Source organism: Lipophrys pholis (assembly GCF_963383615.2).
Source record: "Lipophrys pholis genome assembly, chromosome: 14".
Taxonomy (NCBI): Eukaryota; Metazoa; Chordata; class Actinopteri; order Blenniiformes; family Blenniidae; genus Lipophrys; species Lipophrys pholis.
The window spans coordinates 20,669,591-20,694,565 of NC_137633.1; the positions used below are offsets into that span (position 1 = coordinate 20,669,591).

Here is a 24,975-nt window from a genome sequence, read left to right on the forward strand (position 1 = left end):
ACTGATCTGGGAGATAAAACAGACCAACACAAACGGCTCACCTAATTCTTCTCTGCTCTTCACATGTTCTCCACCTCCCTGCCCATCGTGGCTGGCCGGAGCGGCGCTGCTTATGTTCTCCCGACTGGAGACACAGCGAATTGTGTTTGTGTAGACTTTCACCAGCGACCGTGCACTTCTAATTAAAACGGCGGAGTTTTTTTGGCGCGGGCAGAGTCTCGTGGTGCTTTTCCTCCCGCTCCCCGAGCCGGGCTCGCCCGTGGAAACCAACCGAAATGAGTACACAATGAAAAATTCAACAGGCAAGCTGGAGCGGCAGGAGCCAGGTGTTGCTGTAAAACTGCAGGTGAAAGCAAGGACAGACAGGGGGGGAGGGAGGGGGGGGGGGCTAAGGGGGGGGGGGTTAAGGGGAGGGGGGAGGGCTGACACCGTCTGGCACGTTGTGGAGAAGGGGGATAATAATGAAAAATGGAGATTCATATGTGGAGGATGAAACCTCACAACGCTGCACATGCTTTGTTTCAAGTCATTTTGTGGTTAAACAGCAGAAGACATCTTGTTTTTCTCATTATAATCAGTTTTCTGTGGGGGGGGCACCTCTCTGGTCTGCAGATCCCCTCTTCTGCTCAACAGTTTTAACCACACGGGGTAATAACATGCATATCCCCTGCATTGAGATTAAATCCCCGTTTTTACACAACGTTTCCAAATGAAAAGGCAAAACCTTCTTTGTGTTTTGTGGTTTTGTTTACATGAAAACTTAACTGTTTGTCATACAGGCAAAACCAAACAAAATAAAAAGGATACGTTCCAAACAGGGCCTAAAGCTCCTAAATGTTGTATTTCCTGTTGCTTTTCCTTTGCTAGTGAAAGCTTTAGAAATTCTCTGCAACTGACATTTATTGTGGTTTCACATTTTCTTTCGTCTGCACTGCATCATTAAATTTATTGCATTTCACAACCTGAAGTTGTAAAAAAATAGTGTTTCACTAAATTTAATATCTTTGCATTCTGTTTACTACTTTGTTGTCACTGAAAACATTCAGCGTCAGCTTTTTTTTTTTAACAACCTAGTTATACAATATTAACGTCCGTATCAATCAATTGGCAATAAGAAGCAGTCCTGATTTAAGGTCCGCTTACAAGACAACATTTTCAAGTCAAAATAAAACTTTCATTGCGTTTTGGGTTTCTGTCACCATGACAATGTCAGTCAGTGAAAATTAAACTTTTTGAAAATTGCTCAAGGTGGAACTTTAACGGTCATTCCCAGTACATAATACCTGTTAAGTCTTCATATACAGTCTGGAACTGCTGCAATTCACTATTAATTTTTACTTTAATCTGTCTTCATTACACTTACGTACAGGGTGGATTCAGCTCTAAAAATGTGTGTTTTATTCAAATAAAGTTGAGTTTAACCCTGAAAAACACAGTAAACGCAGTGGGAAAAGCCCGGTGCACCCCAGGAAGGCCCGCCCTACATATTAAAGTATTTCACAAAAAGATGCACATTTAGAACCAAATGACCACTTGAATTAAAATGCGAAAAATCTGCCATTTCAGACCGGATCCTTAAATTTGCCACGTGCTGCACAGTGTGAAACTGAAACAGCACTCAGCATTCCCCACCATCCACTAAAGCTGGTTAAAAGATCTATTTTTGCCCAAGTACCCACTTTAAAACTCTCACGGCCTGCAGATGATCCTGATACAATGGTTCCCTCCAACAGTCCAGAGCACTTGTAGTTTCAAACCTCTTCTCAGTGTGTGTGTGTGTGTGTGTGTGTGTGTGTGTGTGTGTGTGTGTGTGTGTGTGTGTGTGTGGTGATGACAGCCACCTGCTTCTCCTCCGTCTGAGCCGTCACGCCGCAGTTTGTTCGGCACGGAGAAGACCGGGGGAACGCAGTTTATTTAGAGAGGGAAAACAAACTGCGGCTAAAAGCTTATGGCATCTAATCTCCACCGCGAGACTCCCTCAGCCGCACGGAGGCCGACGTGCGACGGCAGACGCCGAGCGGCGCGCGCGAGTCGTTAATTATCAAAGGCGAATGCGGAAGGGAGTTACTCATGCTCAAACAGAAGTAATTGCATACAGTACTTCATCAACAACCTCCAGCTTCCATAATGGGGGGAAAGAAAAAAAAAAAAAGAAGTCTCAGTCCACACATGATTAGAATTAATCATTTCGAGATGTTTTTTCATGAACGCAGCACACATGCAGGAACACTCACAAGCTTGATGTGGACCTTCACACATTACAACGGAGCAGGAAAACGGTTAAATTAGCTTGAATAACAGAAGATGTTTTTTTTTTTTCATTTCCATCTCCGATTTTCGCATGACAAACTAACAAACACCTCTAATATCACATTTCCATACATGTACTGAGAAGAGACTCTCAGGTCTCAATCCAGTATTTGTTTCAAAGAAAGTGTATGGCAGCAAAGGATTGGTGGAGAAGTGGTTTGCATTTTCTTTAGTGTTTCACTTTCAAGTGAAAACGCACCGTTTCAGTGTTTTTGTTTAAGAAAGGTTTACATTTGAAAGCGTCGTCGGTTTACACTGAAACGCTGGGCCACGAGTTTCTGTAATGAAACCACACACACACACACACACACACACATGGACGCAGAGAACAATACGCTATAAATATTAACAAAGGGACTTCATGGACGTTCGTATGGACAAACAGTGAAGTTGGATTGTTATTACGGTGAATGACTCTGGAGGAAACGGTTATTGTCATTGTCCAGCTACTGAGCGCGTGCAAAGAACTATTTACTGTGGCTGTGGTGCGCATGAGCAGCGGCAGCATTTCAGAATAGTAGAAAACGATGTGCACAGTATTCTTTACCAACCATTTATCCATCTTCTCTAGCGCTTTGTCACACACACACACTCACTCCCATGTACAGATAGAACATGGAAACTCCCCCCTAACTCATCGTGAGGCGATAGTGCCATCCACTACATCGCTGTGCGGTGTTACACGAAGGTATGTACGTGACGACAAGGAGAAATGTTGAGTGTCCACAATTATTCTGTCCACTTCCCGCAGGCTGTGGACCGTAAAGTAGTGATGTTGGCGAGCCGCCATTCGCTTAAATATTCAAGTTTTCTGAGCGTTTCAGATTTTCAGCTTCCCGCCCACTCCATCTCTCCACGCGGAGCATCGCGAGGCACGCTGAGCGGCTATCGTGGAACACTTACGTATCGGCCGGCGTGCGACAGGCTTGCTCAGGGTTAGACCTACGTTTTCAGCGGCTTAACCGAAGCTGAACGCGCCGAGCCTCAGATGAGCCCAGGTGAGCCGAACATCCCGGCCTGGGCGGCTCCCGGCGTGCCGAGCATCATCTCAGAGAGTGACACGCTTTGTGTCGCACAAAGCCGCAGCGTGTCGGCGGAACAATGGAGCGGCGCCGTTGCAAGAGGCGGAATCAGTCTGCTGCAGCGGCCCTCGCGTAGGTACGGCGGGGAGAAAACGGGGAATGCTAATTTATCATGAAAGATGTCATTACCATGCCAATGACTTCTCAGAGAACACAATTATCACTAATAATAGAAATTTAAACATCAGCCCATGGCTTTCAGCCAGGAAGGGCTGCACTAATGGAAAACTGTTTTCTGTTTACGAGAACGACGCGCTGAAGGCTGGCGGGAGAACGGATAGAAAAACAAGCTCAGATAAGCACTAACCAGTATCTGTTTTTGTTGTGTCCCCCCCCCACCACCCTCTCCTTGCTAATTGAGACGTCTAGACACATTCGGTTGAATCTGGGTGAGATAAGGAAGTAGGCTGAACGATCTCGGTGGAGAATAGCGCACGCTAATCCACTTACTGAGTCTGGAGGATTTTCATTCACTGTAGTAGAAATATGCTGAGCTTATCAAAAAAAAACATTCACATGCACATTTTGCCACTTTTGTCTTTTATGAACAATAGCATCCTGGGAATAACCCCGTGGCCTGCAACACAGAGCTACTAACACTTTCACTGAGTATTCAGATGAGTCGTGGGGGGGGGGGGGGGGGGGGGGGGTTAAGCCAGATGCACCAGATTTTTTAAATGTATTCGTTTTTCACTTGTATAGTTTAAGTCCCGCAAAACACATTTCTACTTGTGTTTTGTAGAATCTTAAGTTGTCATGGGAGTCAATTCGTCTTATAGAGCTGGAAAACTTGGAGAAACTGGGGATGCTGCTCGTAGAGAACGACGCGCTATGAACATTAACAATGGTAGAACACGGACATTCGTATGGACGGACGAGGAATCTGGATTGTTATTACAGAGGAATCGCAATTATGTATGGAACTATTTACTACAGCTGTGGTGCTCATGGAAGTTGTGTCCCCCCCCCCCCCCCCCCCCCCCCCCCGTGTCTCCCCAGACGGACTTTTGAAAAATTCCACCTTGGGAGCCGTTTTCCAAAAGTTATGTTTTCAACAACTCCGAGCACCAATATCATGTAAACGCAATGACAGTTTTCCATTTTCAGTTGCAATGTTGTGCTATGTTCGCTTCTCTAACTGGCTGTGTGAACACACAATGAATAAATTAGAAATAGTTGCTCTGTTCATTGTTCAAGTCAGCCAGTGGTAAAGCTGCGACAGATTTAATTCGAAACGGAGACGGCATTGGCGCAATAGCCTGTATAGATTTTAACATGCATAGTTTGTATGATGTTGGTATAATAGTTGCACAGATTTTTTTAAATGTCAAATTTTTTAAAATGCAGTTTAATTTGTTGTATCTTTCATTATTTGTTATTTTACTGCTTTTTCTACTTTCTCTATTCGTGTTTCATATGGACCTGTGTCTGAAACGAAGAATATTATTCTTGAGACATTAATGTTTTCTTGACACGCGTAACGTTACTCTGCAGGGCCGCTCTGCCCCACGTGCCCAGTGTTGGTATGCTCAACAAACCTTTCTGAATTTATTTCTGACCACAAAGCAGGAAAGACGTTTTTAAAAAAGTGCCTCCGTCATCACGTCGCTGCAGACAGGGACACGGTGAAATGAACAGATAACCTTCAGAGTTCTTCTTCTTTTGAATTGTGCTTCTTTGGGGGCTTTGAGCTCGCCTGTTCAAAATGTCACAACACAGCAGATCTCATAAAGAGCTGATGAACTCGGCCCGATGGAGAAGCTGCAGGTTCACCGCTCAGCCGTGCGTACAAGGACAGACGATGTCAAACAAAGTGAAAATATAGTGCGGGAGTCTGCCCGGGGAGATTTATACGTTTGGCTCAAGGGTACGATGGCATTCATCTGCCTCCATGAAGCCTGAGTGATGCGCTTCAGCTGACTTAAAGTGTGTGGGGAAACGCACTTACCTCGAGAGGCAAACGGAACGGTGACTCAGGGAAAAAGTGCAGAGACTGTCTGCAGCAAACTGACGCTAATTAATGACTCCATCATGTTTTTATGGGCGGAAGAGAGCCGGAGAGAGACAGATGTACCATTAATGTCACTGTGTAAATATTTAGGCTGGGCTCCAACTGCTGGAATCCTTCCAAAGAATAGAATAGAATAGAATAGAATAGAATAGAACTTGAAACATTGTCGTGTGAATGACATATTACACTTTTGAGAACACACACACACACACACACACAGATATGTAAATTGAGTGTCGGGATGCAGACGCATGCCCGACCCGTGCTGGAGGTTTGATTGCGGGACTGCGGGGTCAGAGGGTAACTAATTGTGTGACTCATGGAGGTCGCCGTTGGCGTGGCCTCGTGCCGCAGCTCCACCTGAAGCTCTGTCAGGAAAGACAAATGAACTCCGACCTCCCCGCTGATGACATCGACCTCAGTGCGCCGCCACGCGCCGCATCTTAATCTGGGTCACGGTGACGGGAGCAAGACTGCTACTGCCAATATCACTGCGACGTGCCGAGGGAGCCGTCGCCGGTGTTTACCTGTCTGATTTCATGCTACTCAAACAACACAGAAAGAAGAGATTTTTAAAAATTGAGTGGCTCCAAGGTCACTCGGTGAGTTTGGGTAGCTGTGGCCTCACAGGTCTCAATACAAACGGTTTAGAAAACACAAACTGAAAGCAACGACAGCATTCTCTGGCATGGGGCTCTTTTTTTAGAGACCCCATAAAGACCTAAACTTAGCTCTGCCTTCAAACTCTTGGAATTCCACAAGAGCAACTCTCGGTTTTGTGCTGGGACTCCCCGAGCGCAGCAGGGCAGGAGGTGCTTATCATTTCTCACCAGTCAATAACCAGCCGGCTCCCTAATCAACTGTCCGTGTCCGCTCATTTAGCCGAAGCACCGCGGACGCAGAGGCTTTTACCTTCTGGACCATCGACTAGAATCCGGCCCGAACCTCAGTGACTCCTCTGTCTGGAATGCACTCACAGCTTCACCCCATAAAAGAGCGTTTAGCAGGTCAACTGAGTGTTTCTGTGTGTGTGAGGATGCCATGCTGCTGTAAAGCAGTAACAGAGATCCAGAGGCAGAGCTTCCATGGTGGCGCCCGCCGTAAAGGATTTGGGTTTTAACATTATTGCAAGAGACATATGCACAAAAATTAATCATTCCAATTTATTGTCAACAGTCATGACTAAAGATTTAAACACCAAACCCAATGAGAAATGACCAAAAAAGTCGAAGACAGCAAACTGTCCACCTCTGCTGCTGCAGACACAGATGGTGAATGGACTTCACATATCTCGCACTTTTTCACTGCTTTAACAGCCGGCAAAGCAAGTTACAATATTGGTCACATTCACACACACACATACGCATGCACACGCACACGCACACACACACAGACTCAAACCTGGAACCTTCGATCGAGAGACGACCGCAAATTATGGCAAAAAGAAAGAAACTGTGGTTTGTAAAGTTTACTGACGTCCAATATTTGGCTCTGAGGCAGCGTTTACACAGCGTTTCAAGTGAAAACTTCAAATAAGTTTCATGTTTTCACTATTTACTACAGATGTGACGCACACTCTCAGCAACAAAAGTGGGTGTTGCTCCGTGTGCATGGAGATGGAATTGAAGCATTTTTGAAAAGTTGTGTTTTCACCCCTTTCCATGGTGATGGAGTTGGAGCATTTTCAAAAAGTCCCATCTTGTTAAGTTGCGCTTTCCGTGGCTCCGAGCACCATTGTCGTGTAAACGGACCCCAAAGAACAAGGAAAGTTTTCCATTTTTACTTGACAAGGCTTTCGTGTAAACGGTGTCTTAGTACCCCTTTAAAACATTCTTGGGGAAAATTGGCTGACAGGTCCGGCCTCATGGAAAACGATCAAGGTCTCCAGATCATCTGAAGAAAATGAGTGTCTCACTTTCATCATGAGCAGTGTCACAGAGGATTTCCCTCGGCAAACAGGGGACTGTAATGATGTGAGGCCTCCAGCCCAGACGGGCCAGTCTCCCCCCCCCCTCGCTCTTCTGCGCCACTGTTTTTGGAGACGAAAATGACCCAGACCTGTGTCAACAGCTGGGAAAAGCATCCCTCACTGTGTATTGTGAATGTGATAAAAATAACAGCATGGAGAATCCCACTGTGGGTTACGCCCAGAATGGGTCTGTTTTTCCTGGCCGGGAGGGTCCCTGTCAGGCGGAGCTAGACCTCCAGCCAACTCACATCAAGGCGGCACTTTCCTAGCCTCCATTTTCGCCCCTGTCTTTTCCTGTTTTGACAGGAAACAGGAGATGATAACAGAGTCGCACAAACAAGCAGAGATCGCCTCCGACCCGCTGCCGAGCTGTCCTCGTGTGTCGGCGGACGTCTGTTTTCTTTAGAGGGCCGCGTGTCCAAACATACGAAAAATAATAGTCGCGCTCTAATAAAAACACGGACATCAAGCCACTGTGACGCACACACACACATAAGTGTACACACCTGTTATCACAGCGAGCTCGCCTAACCTTTCCCGAGCCTGGCACAGGCTTGCGAGAGCCGAGCGCTTCCTCACGGGCTCCCAGCAGCGTGCCAGCACAGCGTCGCTCAAAGGAACGCCATAAAACAGACCACCAAAGTCACGGACACAGGCCTGAAAGAGGGGAGATGAAAGCCGCCGCGGTCGCCACGGGAAACCAAAACGTATACCGAGGAGGTGAACTGGGAGGCAATGTCAATATCTGGCAGGGAGAGGAAGGGCAGGCCGGGGAGTGGCGGAGGGAGCTTTGAAAACAGAAGGAGGTGCGGATGGCCAGCGTCTCTTGTCCGAGACGCTTTTTGGTATGCGTGCCTTTTATGTTGTCAGGAAGCACACTGCGGTGAGACACAACAAGTGGAGTGATGAGGCCATTAGAGGAGGCTTTGTTGATGGTGGGAGAAGCTCAAAGGAACGAGACGCTTTGATTGCACTTTCTGATCCCCCCGCTAGCCTTTGTTTACGAGCTAATTAAGCATTGTTGCGCTGCTTCAGGAGCCGCGAAGCTCGCCATCCCAACAACGACCCTGAATGGCTACTGTAGGGCTTTTACAGCACCCCGCCATAACTTAACAACTCAGGCAGAAATCACTTTCCGTACCGCAATCTTGTCCGAGGAGCAACTTCTTAGAGAAAAAATATATTAATTAATGATTTTTTATGTTATGTGCATCACATAACTGAGAAGATACATAAAGGAAGCAGGAACCCGCATGGAAGGTAAAGTCTACCAGGTCAAACTCAGTTCAAAAGGGGTCTCCAGTGACCGCTTCTGTGGGAGTTCAAGTGTGCCCCCGCCCCCCACCCCCCACGCCTCTATTAGACGCTGCAGCCAAAACAGCTCCTCTCTCACAAAGAGATAAAGACATAAACGGCCAGCGTGGGACGAGGAGAGAGCGAGGGGTCAGCGGATGGACAGCGAGGGGAGGAGGGCGCGCCGTCTCGCTGTGTGGATGTGGTAATGACCGTGTGACAGCGGTGAATGCATGTCGAAGGAGGAATCCTCACAATCAAATACAGAGATACTTTGGTGAAAAAGTGAAGGAATTGCTTTTCCTTTGTGGTGGGGGGCAGACGGGTCAGAGGAAGAACATGAAAAGGGAAAAATGGGGAAGAATAAAGCTGAAAACGTCAATGGATCGCCATATCAAGTTAAAAATAAGACATATTAGTCCATATTGCAAAAACAAAAAAAACTGATGGAGAAGGTCAATGCTAGTGCATATGACTGAGATCTCGCCGTGAAATAAACTCACCTCAGGTTGAATGTCCGAAACTGAATGGATGAACGAGAGAGACGGAAGAAGAGTGACTCTCACTGGGGATTTATTTTATTGAGAAAGAGGAACAAAGCACTGTCAATTCACCCACTTCTGCCCATTAATGCAGAGAGGACGGGAACCCGGAAGCTTCATGTTTGACACAAGTTTGGCCTAAAGGCTGCATAATATAAAGTGAACATTTAATATGCAATACTGCTGAGTATTGCATATAAGCGTGTATGTAGATGATGTCAACGTCTTTGGGAATAACAGTGCTCTTTCTCTTGTCCCATATTTACACCATCTGGGACTTTATTCAGTTTTCCCCATCACCTCGGCATGTGCGGTTCAAATCTGCAGCATTTCAGAAGAAGATTGTTGAACTTTGGTCATTTTCTGTCTATATCATCATTCGGGCAATTTAATCAGTTTTTAGTGATATTTATTGCTTCAAGTAGAAACTATTGATCGATGAGAACTTTACAGGGTGAAGATAGGTTGATTGAAGGGAGAGACTCTAATAATAGGAACTATAAATCACGCCGTTTTCTTAAATGACCCTTCAGATTTTTGAGCTCACTTCCTGCAGAGTTGCTGTTCCTGGAGGACGCAGAGAGCAGTGGGACGAGGGGGGGTGAGCTGGATGGATCAAAAGGTCAAAGGACTGACAACAACATCCACTATGAACAGTAAAACTTTGCAGGAATTCACCGAGGCCGCGAGCACAGGTGTGCTCCCCGAGAGCTTCCCTCCTTCTCCACGGCGTTTCCGCGTTGCACAGACATGTTCAAAGGCATTCCAGCAATGTTTTTGTTTGATGCACAAACCCAGAGCGGTAAACAACGGCAGCGATCCATGGTGTTGATTTAAAATGGGTCAGCGAGGAGCAACCGGGGGTGAAACGCCGCCACGCAGCCCGTGGCAGAGGAGAAGTCGACGACGACGACTTCGCAAAGAAAACACATGCATGGAGGAATAAAGCTCCTCAAAATGAAAGCAAGAGGGTGAAGCGAGCCAGCCGCACCCAATTAGTCCGGAGAGCATCAGTCGGGAGAGGCAACGTCGTAAACCGGAGAATGTAGTCAGAAATGCAACGGATAAACCGGTTCAAGAAGCGTCGCTCACTCTTCGGTTTGAGGTGGGGGGGGGCAAGAACGGCAAGGACGATCTCCGCTTTTATAGACGATGCAGAGCTGATACCGAGCAGCGAGCGCGGAGGATGGAGAGGCTGTTTGGGACTCGTAAACAGAGAGGTTTAAGTTTAAGTGCCCGACACACACCAAGGAGATAAAACAGCCCAGAGCTCTTCAGCAAAGAGAGTGACATCATAAAATAGAGCGGCAGTAACAAGAAAGGAAGCATAAAGGACGGATCTATTAATGGCAGAGGAACAGGGGAAGGTTTACTCCGCAGGCCTCTGCTGGGAGCAATGACCGCTTTAAGACAGTGCCTTTCTCAAGATAGTAAATATCTGGTGATCCCAGCATAAATCGAATTATCTACGTTTCACTTTTCTCGGTGTCAAGTTGTGAGCACATGGATTTTATCGCTCGTGTAGGACACAACACTTTTATCTACTTTAAACAAACTTCACAGGCGCCGAGTCCTTGGAGAGAAAGTTATTTTTCTTCCTCCTTATCGCTCCCATCTGATGGAATCAGAGAAAGACGTAAGGATGAAACATATGGCTTTTAAGTGTCGTATGATACAGCTGATTCAAGTTTTAGTTTAGCCTTATCTGCTTTAGAGAGCATTTCAACCAAACAACCGTCCCTCCATGTGTGTTCTGTCTCAACTTTATCTAAGATTCAACTGCAAATCCAATAAAATATCCAAAAAAACTTCTCCTATAGCTGTTGCATTATGGGTGTTTTCACAAAGACAGCACGACTTTGAGGCGAGTTTAAAGCAACGAGGTAGCTGTCATCAATGGCAGCATGACTGATATCTCAGCTCGGGTTATGTTCTGTCGATACATTTAAGAAATTTTCCCCCCCCAAAAAAAAAAAAAAAATCGATATCGTCTATGAAATTTTTACGGTTTGCTTGGTGGTTAGACGGACCAGGAATATTTTCAGTGTGTTGCACCACACCACCGTTCATCCCGACAACAAGTCAGTCTGAGGAAAAAGAAGAGTTGAGCTGCCGGTCGGAGCACAAACAACACAGCCACTGTATCCTGATTGACTTTTTGTGAAGAAAATCCATTATGAAAATCCATACGGCTGCAGTTGACCTTTTCGGCGCCGCGTCTGTTGAGAAACTGCGTGACACAGTTTTCCACGGGAATAACAGCAAACCCGCTGCCATTTTGGCAGAATTCAGGGGCTATGCCATTTCCTTTAAAATGTCAGCAGACAAATTACCGAGTCAAGTCATTTAATAACGACAGAATAACAAAGACTCAGGCACAAACGTTGGGCTTTGTCTGTCTGTCACAACTTTTGGATATTGGTTCGACGGTCGGTATAACACATGATGAAAAAGAAAATCTGAAAAGCATTTATTTTATTTCAATAAAATGATTTGACCGAATTTCGTATAAATGTGAATATTATAAAATAAGCTTTAGTACATACAAGTGTAGAATAATACAACAGCAGTTGTCCATTATTTCTAAAAACAGCTTATAATATCAATAATTATTTGATATTATAAGCAGTTGTCCATTATTTCTAAAAACAGCTTATAATATCAATAATTATTTGATATTATAAGCAGTTGTCCATTATTTCTAAAAACAGCTTATAATATCAATAATTATTTGATATTTATGGCCTCTGGTTAAGAAACAAGAAAAACATCTGACTGTATGAACATTTTAATCCTGTGAGAGATACTGTATTTTAACATATGATAAGAGGTAAAATTGTGAATAAATAAAAACATTTCAATATTTGTAATAAATCTGAAACAATATTGAAGTTTCTTTATTTATTTTGAAGTATGGGGGGTATTTCATCACAAAAGGTTCCTGTTGCATGAAATCTAAGGCATCAGGAGTGAGAGTCGAGATATTAATGCAGAGAATCAGCAGCTTTACTTTGATAAGTAAGTAAGTGGAGTTTAAAGTTCATATTTATCTTATTAAAATACAGACCTATAAAGGGGAGGTCATGTAAATGAAATAAAGATTACGAGGATATAGCAAATAACTCAAGTGTGATTTAAAGATCTACATACATGACTTTCACTCTCGAATGAAAAGTCTGCAACACACCTACGAGTAAAGCGCCGTTTACATGAAAACAAAACTTTTGTGTTTTGGGTGTCTGTTTTAACAGCAACGGACGCAATCGCAACTTTTTGAAAACGGTCCGACATTGTTTCCATGCAAACAAGGGACTGCGCTATTGTTTGAAAATGCATTCAATGCAAACAAACAAACAAACAAACAAACAAAGGTGTTTTTTTTAGCAGCTTTTTCTCATGGAAACAGGTCTAATGCACATATAAAACACATTTACATACTCCTGTTGACATCACATATGTTGTTATTCTTAGATGACCATCTGCAAAATAAAATACATTTCCAATTTAGTAGGATTTGTTGAGTATTTTAATGAATCAGGCCCGAAAATCTTTTAATGTTGAGTTCCTGGGGAAGTGTGAGAGAACAGGCAGTGTGTGTGTGTGTGATCTTAGAGTTCATAACATTACTTTCACTCTTGATGTGCAGGAGCTGGCAGCTTTATTTTCATTTCAAGAAGTGATTTGATGCGTTTTGTCCGGTCTGCTGATGAAGTGGCTCTGTAATCACTGTGAGAGGGGGAGAAATTACCTTCTTAACCTCCAGCAAATCCCACCCCGATGGATGGTGTGAACACAGAAGATGATTATCAATAGTGGGCTTTAGCTGAATAAAGTGACTAATATGTCAGACAGAGAAACCAGCAGAGGAGACGCTATAGAAACCTTGAACTCTCATCATTTCCACCCTAAAGCCAAGTCCAGCAAGTAGCAGAGTAATGGCAGTGGTGGGTCACCTTCTCCATCACCTTCTCCATTAAGCAGACCACCAGCAGGCCCGGGCTTCAGAATGAGGATAAAACACTGACTGTAATAATGCAATCATAAATTGGTCGCAGTTAAGATCAGAAAGATGGATGACTTCTGTGCCAAATAGGAAAAGGATGGAGGGACTCTGAATGTGCTCCATCTCTTTCTTCTTTTCTCCCCCCTGGTACTTACACGCACGTTCACACATCATCAATACACACACACACACACACACACACACACACACACACACACACACACACACACACACACACACACACACACACACTCGTCCTCGCTCGCCGAGCCGGACGCTCAAGCATGAAATGAACATGAGCAGCGTGAACTTTGACTGGCATTTTTCGCGCCGCGCCAGGATTTATGGAGCACTATATACGTATCCGAATGAGCTCCTGACAATAAAGAATAGCACAAAGCATCGCTGCGGAGTCCGGCCAGATGAGTTAACACGGGCCGTCCACCAATCACAACACGCGCCATCCCAATCCATCTGCCATTACACAAACACAAATAGAAGGGCAGAGGGATGCATGCATACTGTCACCCGGACACAAATAGAGAAATATGACATGAAAGCAGGCTGGTGCACTTACGCAGCAGCTGCAAACCGCAGCCTCAGTTTACTACCGCGGGTCACTGGGAGGATCCTCGGGGACTTGGAGGACAGGAATATTAAAAGTGCAGCCTGTTGGCCCAAACAAAGGCGCAAGTGTTGAGCTGTGCAGAGTGATTGGTGGGACGTTTCACACAGAAAAGATTAGCAAGCGTGGCGATGTCAGATGGCCGTTCTCGGTCTCAAAACCAAGAATCCCAGTCACGTACCAACAACACTGCGACTGCTGCGTCGATCTGATCGACGGGTAGAAAATATGTCAGAAATGAGTTGATCAGTGTGACACTGGTGCAATAAGCTTGTAACAGTTTGCTGATTACCATCGAGGTATAAAAAGCAAGATCATGTAAACTTTCCTTTCTTTCATTTCTATGTATACAGGGAAAAACTAATATATATGACCACAAAAATGTCTAATACTTGATTAACTTGGTTTCTAAAGCAGAGGTGAAAAACACATTTTAGTTCAGGGACAATATACAGCTGGTAAAATAGTGCCATAATAATCTTTAAATTCAAAATGTTCTTTGTTGTGGTGCAGAGTACCTGTGATAGACATGTCTATATTTTCATCAAACCAAACAATTACTACAGAAAATGACTACAAACTCAACATAAAGCGTATTAATGATACAAAATGCAATGAAATGTTCATAAAACTTCTCCTATAACAGCTTGGGCCCACGGGACTTATGTTCGACTTTAGAAAAGGGGTTTCAATCATAAGTGGCCCTTTCTGTTGAACTTTCCCTCCATCTCAGCCCTCCAGCCTGATCTCTGTGGGAAAATCGGTGCCGAACAGGCCGAACCCCGGCGGCCTCCGGAGCTTGGCAGGTAAGAAGTAGCTGCTCCGTTAGCGTGAGCCAAAGAGGAGGAGGACCGGAGTCAAGTCGAACTGAAGCGCGCCACTCGACTGATCCACTGTTTGCTGGGAGCGAGGGAGACACGCCCAAACAGCCGGGAGTTTGCTGTCTGCATATCCATCTTGGCAAGGATACACAGCGCTGGCATTCTCTTTCAGCACATTGCTATAAGCCAGGCGATTTGTCTGCTACCACAAGGCCTGCTGTCAATTGGGTTCGTTTTATGGAGCCAGCAGAAGATTACCTCCAACTCGCTGCTCCTCGGTGCCTGTGGACCGTGTTGAGAATTTATCTCAACAACTATGTTTTTCCAATACTCTGAATCAGACTCAATAATGAGCTGCAGTCTGTTCGGATTGTGAACGTCTCACTTCAGCGTGACATATGGAGCCGAGCGCCGGGAGCCCCCCCCCCCCCCCCCCCCCCCCCCCGCCCCGCCCCGCTCCCCGAAACAAACACCACCACACATCCACAATCCTGTGGGCTTGCCCCTGAATTAAAAAGTCAGAGTGATTAATTCCCCGCTAGTCACACTTCTTGTTGCATTTGCGTCTTTTGTTCAGTGACATTTGTGCTCCTGCTCACACACTCCGCAGACCTGCAACACATCGCTCTGTCAGACTGCGGAGCCTTTGTTTCATTCCAGTCTGCTTTCATTGTAGCACTTGATCCTTCACCAAACAGCAGCAAAACCCATTCAGACAAGTGTCACTCTGAACAGCCGATCACTCCCCGAGCACACCGGAACGGAGAAACAATGGAAGAATGAAGGTGTTGGCAGAGTCTCAGCTTCACAAGCAGCTTTAGAGCAGGAAGTTACATATAAGGAGCCTTGAAACAGCTGAATCACATCAGTAATCATTAAAAAAAAAACGGGTCCAAAGGGAGAGAGTACTGTTACTTTACTAAGTAATATTAAGCAGCATTAAATTTCATCCACATATAGAGTTATCTTTTAATCTGCACCTGTTGTCAGTTATCAGCAATTCGTCCTCCAACTTGATGTTTCTGAAGCAGATAAATGGACAGTCGGAGAGACTGGTGGAAGTTTAAGGCCCAGTTTAAACAACAACACTGCTCAGAGCAACTGCAAATGCAACTTTTTGAAAACAGCTCTCAAGGTGGAACTTTTTGGAAACACTCTGAACCTCAATGGAAACAGGGGGAAACGCAACTTCTCGAAAACGCTACTACTGTGCCCGTGCATCCCGCCGGTAGTAAATAGTTATTTTGCACGTGCTCAGTAGAAGGTCAGTCCATGTTCTCCTGGGACTTCAGTCACCCGTAATTAACAATCCCACTCATGATTGCAAGGTCTTACAGGGATCCCGCCTCGTATATTCTAGAAATGAATGCAATGAGGAGTCACTTTGATCATTGATCAACACAAAAATTGGATTCCTACGTCCAGCAGGCCATACGTGACCCAACACTTCCATCAAAATGCAACATAAAGTGTGTCTCTAAGTTAAGCTCATAAAATCAACACATCAGTGATGGATTCAAAATCAGCTGAGCATCAAAAAAGCATCATTTACATTTCACCATAATTTTACATCTTTTTCTGACTGCAGCTGGCCGATTGAAGCCGACATGAAGAGATGGTAGGAAACATTAGACGCCCTTTCAAGCATGACAACGTGTGGCTTTTTCCTCGCGCAGCTGCTCTCCTCCCGCTGAATAGCTGCTATTAGGTAGAATAGGACGACTTTCCATGTTTGACTTTACTGAACGAGAAGGGCAGCGAAGCCGGTCGAGACAAATCCTCGAGTCCGAGGAGCCCAGAAGAGCTCTGCTCACCTTCACAGGTAACATCTGGACTTTGCAGTCGCAGCAGAAAGGTCCAGACGGCCAGAGGACATGCTGAGGAAAAAGCCACTGAAAATGCAATTTTCTTTATGAATAATGCCCGGGGGCACCTTCCCATGCGCACCACGGCCATGGTAAAAAGTACTACTGCACATGTGCGAGGAGATGGACAATAACAACAATGTTCATTTTCTCTTTCGACTTCAACTTTATCATCTATCCATACAAATGTCTGTGTAATCCCATTATTAATTTTACATTAAGTTTACATTATATAAACAACCAGCAGCACCCACGAGAGGTTCAATGGGAAAACGGCGTTGTTTTCAAAACGTTGACGTGTCAAAGTAAATCTTTTCCTGAAACAAAAACGATGCGTTTTCACTAGAAGCGGGTCATCAGCCGGCTCCTGCTTGGATCAGCTCCCGTGAGCAGACCAAAAGGAATGGCAGGTATTCCAGGTGGAGGATTCCTCCAGCTCCTCCTGCAGATTCCTGAAATCCCCCGATGAAAGGTGACGAGCGCCGGCCTCACCGCAGCTCACAACCCCCCCTCACACACCCCCTCCACATGCATCAGCCCTCCAATCTGCGCGGCCTGAACCCATTTCCTGCTCTCTGCCTCGCAGCAATTTACCCTCGCAATTTCGATAAGTAGTAGAGCGGCCAGCAACAATTGGGGTCAATTCACTTTCGGCTCTCTTAAATTAAAGATGTAAAATGAAACTGTGGCGAAGACGCGGCCTTCGTCTTGAGGAGACTTTGAGGTTAGGAAATAAGGTTTGTGTGGAGTAGAAGTGCTTCCAGAGCAGTGAAAGCATTGAAGGGAATGAGAAGCTCTTCACAGTCGCTTAACTACTGCCAGGATTGTTCCACTCTCCACATTTACAGAGCTAAGAAGTAAATAAAGATGAAAACAGGCTGGAGAATGAGGGAAGAACCTGAAGGTTAACCCGGTCTATGTTTAAACCAAAGAAAGTGACTGTGGTCCATGTTTCCACTTCATAACTTATTTTTCTTGCTCTATCCCTCCTTGAGTCGATACATGAAAAGAGGAAGGTCCATCTCCAACCAACACACATTAACACTACTTCAACAATAGACAGGACAAAACATAAAAATCAGTTATTCTAAATGTATTTGATGAAGGTTAAAGACTAATTAAGGAATCTCACTTTTTTTTCTGTAGCCAACAACATAAGCGTATTCATGTTACCTGCTGGTAAGAGGACGTCATGTCAGTGAGTCTTATTTATTAGAATGGAACCGTCGCACCTGTTACACTGAGAGAACATTTTTAATTTGTCCGTTTTACATTTACATTGCACTCACTTCAAAAGCGTGTCTTTATTTAAAGTCCTGCTGCTGAATCTGTCAGACAAATGGTTGTATACTAGAGCTTCCTCTATAAATGGAATTTGTCTTCTTTAGGTTTACTAGTGTTGAAGCAGTCAACAACAGTCTTGGTCTCACTGGTCTTGGTCTTGACTCGGTCTCGGGTCGGGTGGTCTTGACTACAGCATTAACAGTTACACTTAATTCTGCTGTTGAAAGTACCTATATGTCAGTTTTAAACTTCATTTATTCCCTTTGTAAGCATTTCCCTCTCCTGTGAGCCTCCTCCTCCTCTGGTTTCCTTCCAAATTGCACCTCGCCGGCGACAATAGACCGGCTGAGCTGAATAGAGCTACCAAATAACACTTTTATATAGGAAAAATTACACAAAGAAAAACGGAGACAGCTGGAGATATCTGGTGCCTTTGACACATTTGGGTCTATCAGAAAAGTGTAGCAGCTCTCCGAGTCCCCGGCCCTTGAAAGGGAATGAATGAAGCTGTGGGGACTAATGTAACACGGCAGAGAACAACTGCAAGCTCACGCGTATACAGTACGGCACAGCAGCAGCATGACTGATGTCTGCGGTCTGTGCACCACTTGACACCAGATTATTGCTCTACAGTTTAATACAGCCACATGCCATAAAGCAGGAGTCGCACCGCATGCAGGGACGAAGCCGGAGCTCATCCCAGAGTCTCCTCTACTCCTCTGTCCTGTCGCTCATCTCCTCCCAGGCTGTCTGCAGAGCATGCACTGCTGAGCACACACACACACACACACACACACACATCACAGACAGCCCCCGGGGCTCAGGTGCTTAGAGGTGAATAGAATAATATGGTCATACTCGGTTTTAACTCTACGTCAGCTCAAGTTTCACAACCGGAGGGCTTTTTTTTTTTTTTTTTTTTCTCCACGCTTGTCTCTTTATTTTTTATTTTTTTCATGCATCCCTCCATTCGCACGCCACTCACTCCATCCCATCGTCAAGCCTCCTGCCACGATCCCGGCGGCGTACACCTGTTCCAGCCCAGGTCGGCCCCCGTGAAACCCGAACCTGGCGTAAAGGCCGGGCGAGCTGACAGGAAGGTCTGAGGTCAGTCAACAGAGGAGAAGGAGCGCTGGAGTGAGAAACAGAAGCCAGGCAGGTCACGCTCCTGCAGCCATTCACCTCTGTCCATCTCGCCTGCTCTCACTTGTAAGCAAACACACTCGTCTGTGCACATTACCATTAAGAACAAAGCAATTTTCCTGATTCCTCAGCCATGGCAACCGAGCACTCTGCCCCACCTCTCCATTCACACTCACACTAATCCCTCAGTGGGCAAATATAAAACAAGCAACATGCAGTCGATGCTTGAGATTCACACAAATCACTGCAACAAAAAAACAAAAAGGCATGTTTTCTTTCTGCACAAATCAGTGCCAAACCCTCACAGGTCGTACAATGTCGATTGGCTAGTTGGCTGGGAAATATTTGTTGGATGACAGAGGGCTGATTAATTTCCTTTCTCCGGTGCTTCAGGAAAAAGAAAAGCCGATTCGAAACACTCACACACGCCCATGAACAAGTCCGCAGTGCGAGTGGACGGAGGGTCAAACGGGGAACAGAGCAGAAACAAATCAAACATGAATCGCAATGAGTCATTTGAGAAAATTACTGTTCCCATCATTTATGAATTTGACATGAAAAAAAAATAATAAAAAATTGGCAAAAGACCTCACGGTACAAAATTAATTTGTGCAGCCACATTCATGGTCACACACACACGCACACACCATCCATAATGGGCTTGGACACATTGTGCATACATCAGCAGGACATGGCGTTCATGATTAGCTGGTGGTTTGTGGACTCCTCATCAACGAGACTGAACTTGATTCACCGCTCATTATAACGTGTTCTTCTTTGCAGTGGTCAGTGGCAAGCATCTCTCTTTCCACAGGGCAGAGGTCATCGGGTGGGAGGGGGTGGTCCGACTGCCACTGACCTCAACCTCCAAAAGCTCCACTTAATCCAAATATTCAAACCCCTCGCAAGGCCTGGGGGACATTCTCCGTTAATGAGTCGGTGTGCTAATAGACCCACCGCTGCTAATGTATTCAGCGGTCTCAGTATTTATGTTATTCACGCTCACTCTCGCACTGATTTGCAGTCTTTGCAAATGGCAGACAGCGATCCAGTGCTGGCTTGGAATATTTTTAATAGTTTTTAATCGAGAAAAGCTTGCGTTCAAGTTTTCAGCATTGAACTTTGTCACTGAGACTTAAATGAATATGGAAACGACTCTCCGTGTGAAGATCAGGAGACAGATTAAGCAAAACCATTGAGAGCTGAGGTGAATACCACCGGTTGTCTAGTTGGATTTATCAGGCAGAGAGTGAACATTTAAACCTCAAAGTTGCAGAAAAATTATTATGATTATTTACTACAGTTGTCGTGCACATGAGCCGTAGCTGCGTTTCACAAAAGTTGCGTTTTTCCCATGAGAAGCGGAGTCGGGACAAAAAGTTGTGCTTCCAGTGGCTCCAAGCTCTTTTGTCGTGTAGATGGACCCCGAAATGCAACAACAGTTTTGCATTTTCACTTTAAAACGTTCACGTTCAGAGTTCAATTACAGCGTGCATTCACAAATAACTGGCATTCTGCAGGGTAAGGTAAGTGCTGGGTAAGATTACATTCCTATAGTGGTGGAGGGGCGAGCGTGTGAGAGATGATCACTTTTACAGGCCAACTCCATCTGAACACCTCGCACGACTTCCTGTTGATTCTTCATTGTTAACAGCATCCAGACAGGACTCACTTCTTTAATCAGCACAGCAGACAAAACCACAACACGGCGTATCCGTCTCAGGTGAGGGAGAACAGAGGACTAACAGCCTGGAAGAGCTGAGGCTGGATCTTATCCAGCTGTCCTATCTGTTTGTGCTGACTGTCGGCAGATCCTCTAATTACAGTAAGGAGCTAATTGGTTTCTCAGAAGTGGAGATTGAAGCGATCATCTTCCTTTATATCATACCTTACAGAGCCGCTGCGTCCAGCCACAGTGACAGCAGTCTACAATTATTGAATCCAGACTGTCTGCTATTGAAGTCACTGATTATTCCAGCCTTTAATTATGCAAATTAAATAGGTGAATTCCCCTGATTAGATCTACTCTGTAGGTTTTCTTATCCTGGTTCTACCTGTACCTTTAGCAGAGTTTTCTCATCAGCTGCTAATGTAGAAATTAGAAATGGACCTAAAACATCCAGATGGAGGTCACTCAACTCATTTAGAGAACTTTAGTCGGATGTCATTAATGATAAATTGTAAAAGTTTTGCACACATACTTGGTCGAACATAGAGTGTGGAAAGTTTTTGAACATCAGTGATGCTCTGAGGCCAAGTGAGAAGGCACCGCTTCGTTTTCATTGCAGTATAGTTTTGTGTTTTCATTGCAACATTCTGAGTCTGTTTACACGGAAACAGAAGAAATTCTGAAACTGATGTAGTATTCATGTTTGGCCACTAGTGGGTGCCGATGGTTTATTTTATAAGTGAAACCACATACACATAGATGCAGAGAACAGTATGCTGTAAACATTAATAATGGGAGTACACAGACATTCGTATGAACAGACAATGAAGTTGGATTGTTATTACCATGATTCTCAACTATAAAACTACCAAGTCTCAGCCGAATACAAACTGGGAGTCATGACACTCTGGAGGCAAACATTGTTCTTATTGTCCATTGACTATTTGCCGCGGCCATGGTGTGCATGCGCAGTAGCAGCGTTTTTGCTGTCTCCACTGAAAAAGGAAAATAGTTGGAAATAGTTCCAACTTAATCTCTTTCATTAACTTAAGTTAATGAAGTTAGTTAAGTTTAAATAACTTGACCCATTTAGATGTTACCAACTGAAGCAATTCAGTTAAGTTGGTCCAACTATTTGCAACTATTTTCTTTTTTCAGAGTAATGGAGTCTCAGATAGTTACACACTCCCCCCCCCCATTTCCATGATGACAGAATCTGATCACTGTCAAAAAGTTGGGTTTTCCCAAAATTTCCACATAGTCTGAGCATTTTCCAAAAGTTGTGGTTCCCTCCGTTTCCACAACGATGACGCGTTGTCAAAAACGTCCACTTCAGAAACCTTTCTCAAAAAGTTGTATTTTCAGTGGCTCCCAGCATCGTTGTCATGTAGATGGACACCGAAATGCAACAAAAGTTTTGTATTTATGTGAACAAAGCAGAAATGCATGAAGAAAGGTTTTTATTCACTTTTTTTTTTAATGTAAACGCAGCAAATTGTGCACAAAAACTTCACGGCGCTGCTTCTATTGTGCACTTCCGACCTCAGAGTGGTAGTGAAGCACCGTGTGGAAGGAAAAGACCTTCACTTTCCCAACTTTAGACCAAAACAGGAAAATACAAAAGCCTGTCTGGGAGTTTTTGTTGTGTGTGACAAAGTCAACTTTCCCTCTTGTGGGCTTCACGTCTGAAAGCACATTCACTGCACCCAAACACTCTTCCTTGAATTTTTATCTACTTGCTACTACTACTGTATTCAAACAATAAGCGTACGGGCAGGGTGGGTGGGGGTAGGGGGGTGGTGGTGGGTTGGAGGGGGGGGGGGGGGGGGGGGGGGGGAGGAGGTTGTCTGGGGACCAAGCCGACTTCCCTTATGTGAAGAGAAAAAAAAAAAAAGGGGACGGCGGGCGGATGGCGAGGGAGGGGAAGTGTGACCTCGGGTAAACAGCTATCACTCCTGTTTTTCCCATGACAACCGCAGACACAACATCGGCCAAACCCAAAAGCAAAGCCAGATCCCAGACTCACCGGGCAGAGCACCTGAACGACCCCGCTGACCCGATTCGCTCCGCGGAGGAAGTAATTTGGAAGCGATCATCCAGAACCGCATCCATCCTACGAGGCCCTCCAGGTGAGCAGCTCAAACTCGCAAAAGACAATGGCTTTATTATCCTTCAGCTGGAGAAACCTAAACCTTAACCCGGGTAAAATAGCAGCACCCTGCCATCACTGTTTACCACCCTAGCATTAAGGCCCAATTAAGCCATCAACAAGTGCAAAATAGGGGGAAGCATCTGCCAAAGGCCACAAAACGCTATGAAGGGTCCCATAGTAAAAAAAGGGAGGTCAATTCCCACAGCAGGTAGTGGTAATTAGGGGTACCCTGTGTTTACAGGGCAAATGTACCTGATACCTGAAGATGGATCTGATACGCTCAAAACCTCCTACAAAGACCGGACCACACATACAGATGTCTCAAAGCAGGAGCACAGGTGCTGCAGAAATGCCCCCTTGTCCCGGATCTACCTGCTCCCACATGGTTCAAGGAGCTGTGGGATTCGGGGTGAACCTTCAAGAGCTGTAATTCAATCTCACTCCGAGACTCTCGCGACAACAAAGAAGAAGCAGGCCGGGGGGTAAACCCAGCCCGCCACAACAACAGCGGTCTCAGGGACTATATTTAACAGTGGTGGGAATTGTGGGAGCAGCCGCACAGGAACACTTTCAATGCAGAGTGAGAAGGTCGACTGGGACCCGACTTCCTCCTCAGTCTGCGACGTGAGCGGGCCCACTTCGCCCCCCCAACCCACATGCACACACACACATACAAACACACACACATACACACACTCAGCAGCAAAATAAAAAGATAAGCATTGTTTGGTCAAACAATGGGCCACTTTCAAAGTCTCAAATGCTTCCATTTTCACATCCAAGGCCAGCATTTGAAGTCAAGTAGAGCAATAAACAACTTTGCAGAAGCATTGTGAGAGATTTTCTTGGTACAGTCAGTTTGAGAGCATCAAATGGAATAAGGCTGCAGGATATCAGCAGGTGCAGGTCAGCCAAAGGGAAAGGAATTTATAGCAACAAGTGGTTTAAATAGAAAGTCTCTGACTGACTTCGAGGTGTAAATCTTACAAGCAACTGATGGAATTCTTCTATGCAATATTAATAATCAATGCATAAGAGATTATAGACTGTACCAACCTTCAATGAGTTCTGGTCAGCCAGTGCCAGAGCCTGCTTCTTTAGCCCCGACACTTTCTTCAGACATTGCTGACAGAAGCCTCCTTTCTCCTCCGACTCTGGGATGGAAACGGAGCCTGCGCCCTCAGGAGGAGGCCGGCTGCTGCAGCGCGCGTCCTCCGCGGAGGGGAGCCTCTTCCTGGGGGACTCTCCGCTCGGACATCCCTCCACCTTCAGCACAACAACAAAGTTTCAACATGCAGGAACAAAAAAACCAAAAACCAAACAGATCCCTGCACGCTGCAGGTGCGTGCAAAGCGCGAATCAAAGTGTTTGTTTGTGCCTTGGCAACCCGCGTGAAAACAGCGCACCTGCGCCAAGTGCGCGCAAGGAGATGCAGGTTATTTTGTTGAATAAACAAGTCGACGCTGACCTGTTTTCTATTTTCTTTTTTTCTTTTTACATATCATCATGCGCGGTGAGACACTTACAGTGAACACGCGGTAGTTTAGGTCCCCTTCATTTGAAGCTGAATTGTCCCCAAATGAGCTCATTGTCCCGGATCAAGGTCACACCTTCAGGTCTTCAGAGGGTTTGGAGAGCTTGGGAAAACGCGCGGACGAGCCATGGGCTGCACGGGAGGTTAACGCTCATCCGACACATCGCAGCTGCCGCGACAGGGCAGCTTTGCTGAGTGTGTGCCATAAGTTTGCGAGCTGCGCAGGAGTTTTGGTTCAGGAGTGAACTCAGCTGCGCGCAGGAGGCGGTGACTCCTGCAGAGGGAGGGGCGAGGCAACGTTACTGCGGCCGGAGGCGGAGGGTCGAGGAGCTCGAGGAGGGAGTGAGGGTGATTTTCCTAATCTTACATCTTTGTCCTCGAAATATATCCAGATGTGGAAGTTTGAAATGTTAAAACTAACATTATTTCATTGTATCAGAGTACTGGAGGTTTTATGGGCGTAATCAAGTTTACATTCACTTTTTGTTCTTTATTATTTTAGCACAAAAAAAAAGGTTTATTAGCTGAACAAATGACTGGATTCATAACTACTTTTGATCATAATAAAATTTGTATGTGTGATGTTGTCTGAGAAATTCAAACTCGTAAATTACAATGTAAGTAAAAAGTAACTAAAACTTTGAGGGATTTTTGAGAAATGTGCTCTCGTTG

At 45.2% G+C, this 24,975-nt stretch overlaps 1 protein-coding gene across 1 annotated transcript in view; it reads right to left on the reverse strand.

The window, feature by feature from the left end:
* Positions 1-24,426, reverse strand: part of kif26ab (kinesin family member 26Ab) — an 85,796-nt gene extending 61,370 nt beyond the window's left edge. Inside the window, exons 1-2 of the mRNA XM_080480741.1 lie at positions 24,296-24,426; positions 23,826-24,035 (exon numbers count right to left, since the gene is read on the reverse strand). Coding sequence (XP_080336867.1) covers positions 23,826-24,035; positions 24,296-24,358 — 273 coding nt within the window. The 5' untranslated portion in view covers positions 24,359-24,426. The remainder of the gene's footprint in view (positions 1-23,825; positions 24,036-24,295) is intronic.
* Positions 24,427-24,975: the final 549 nt, after the last annotated feature.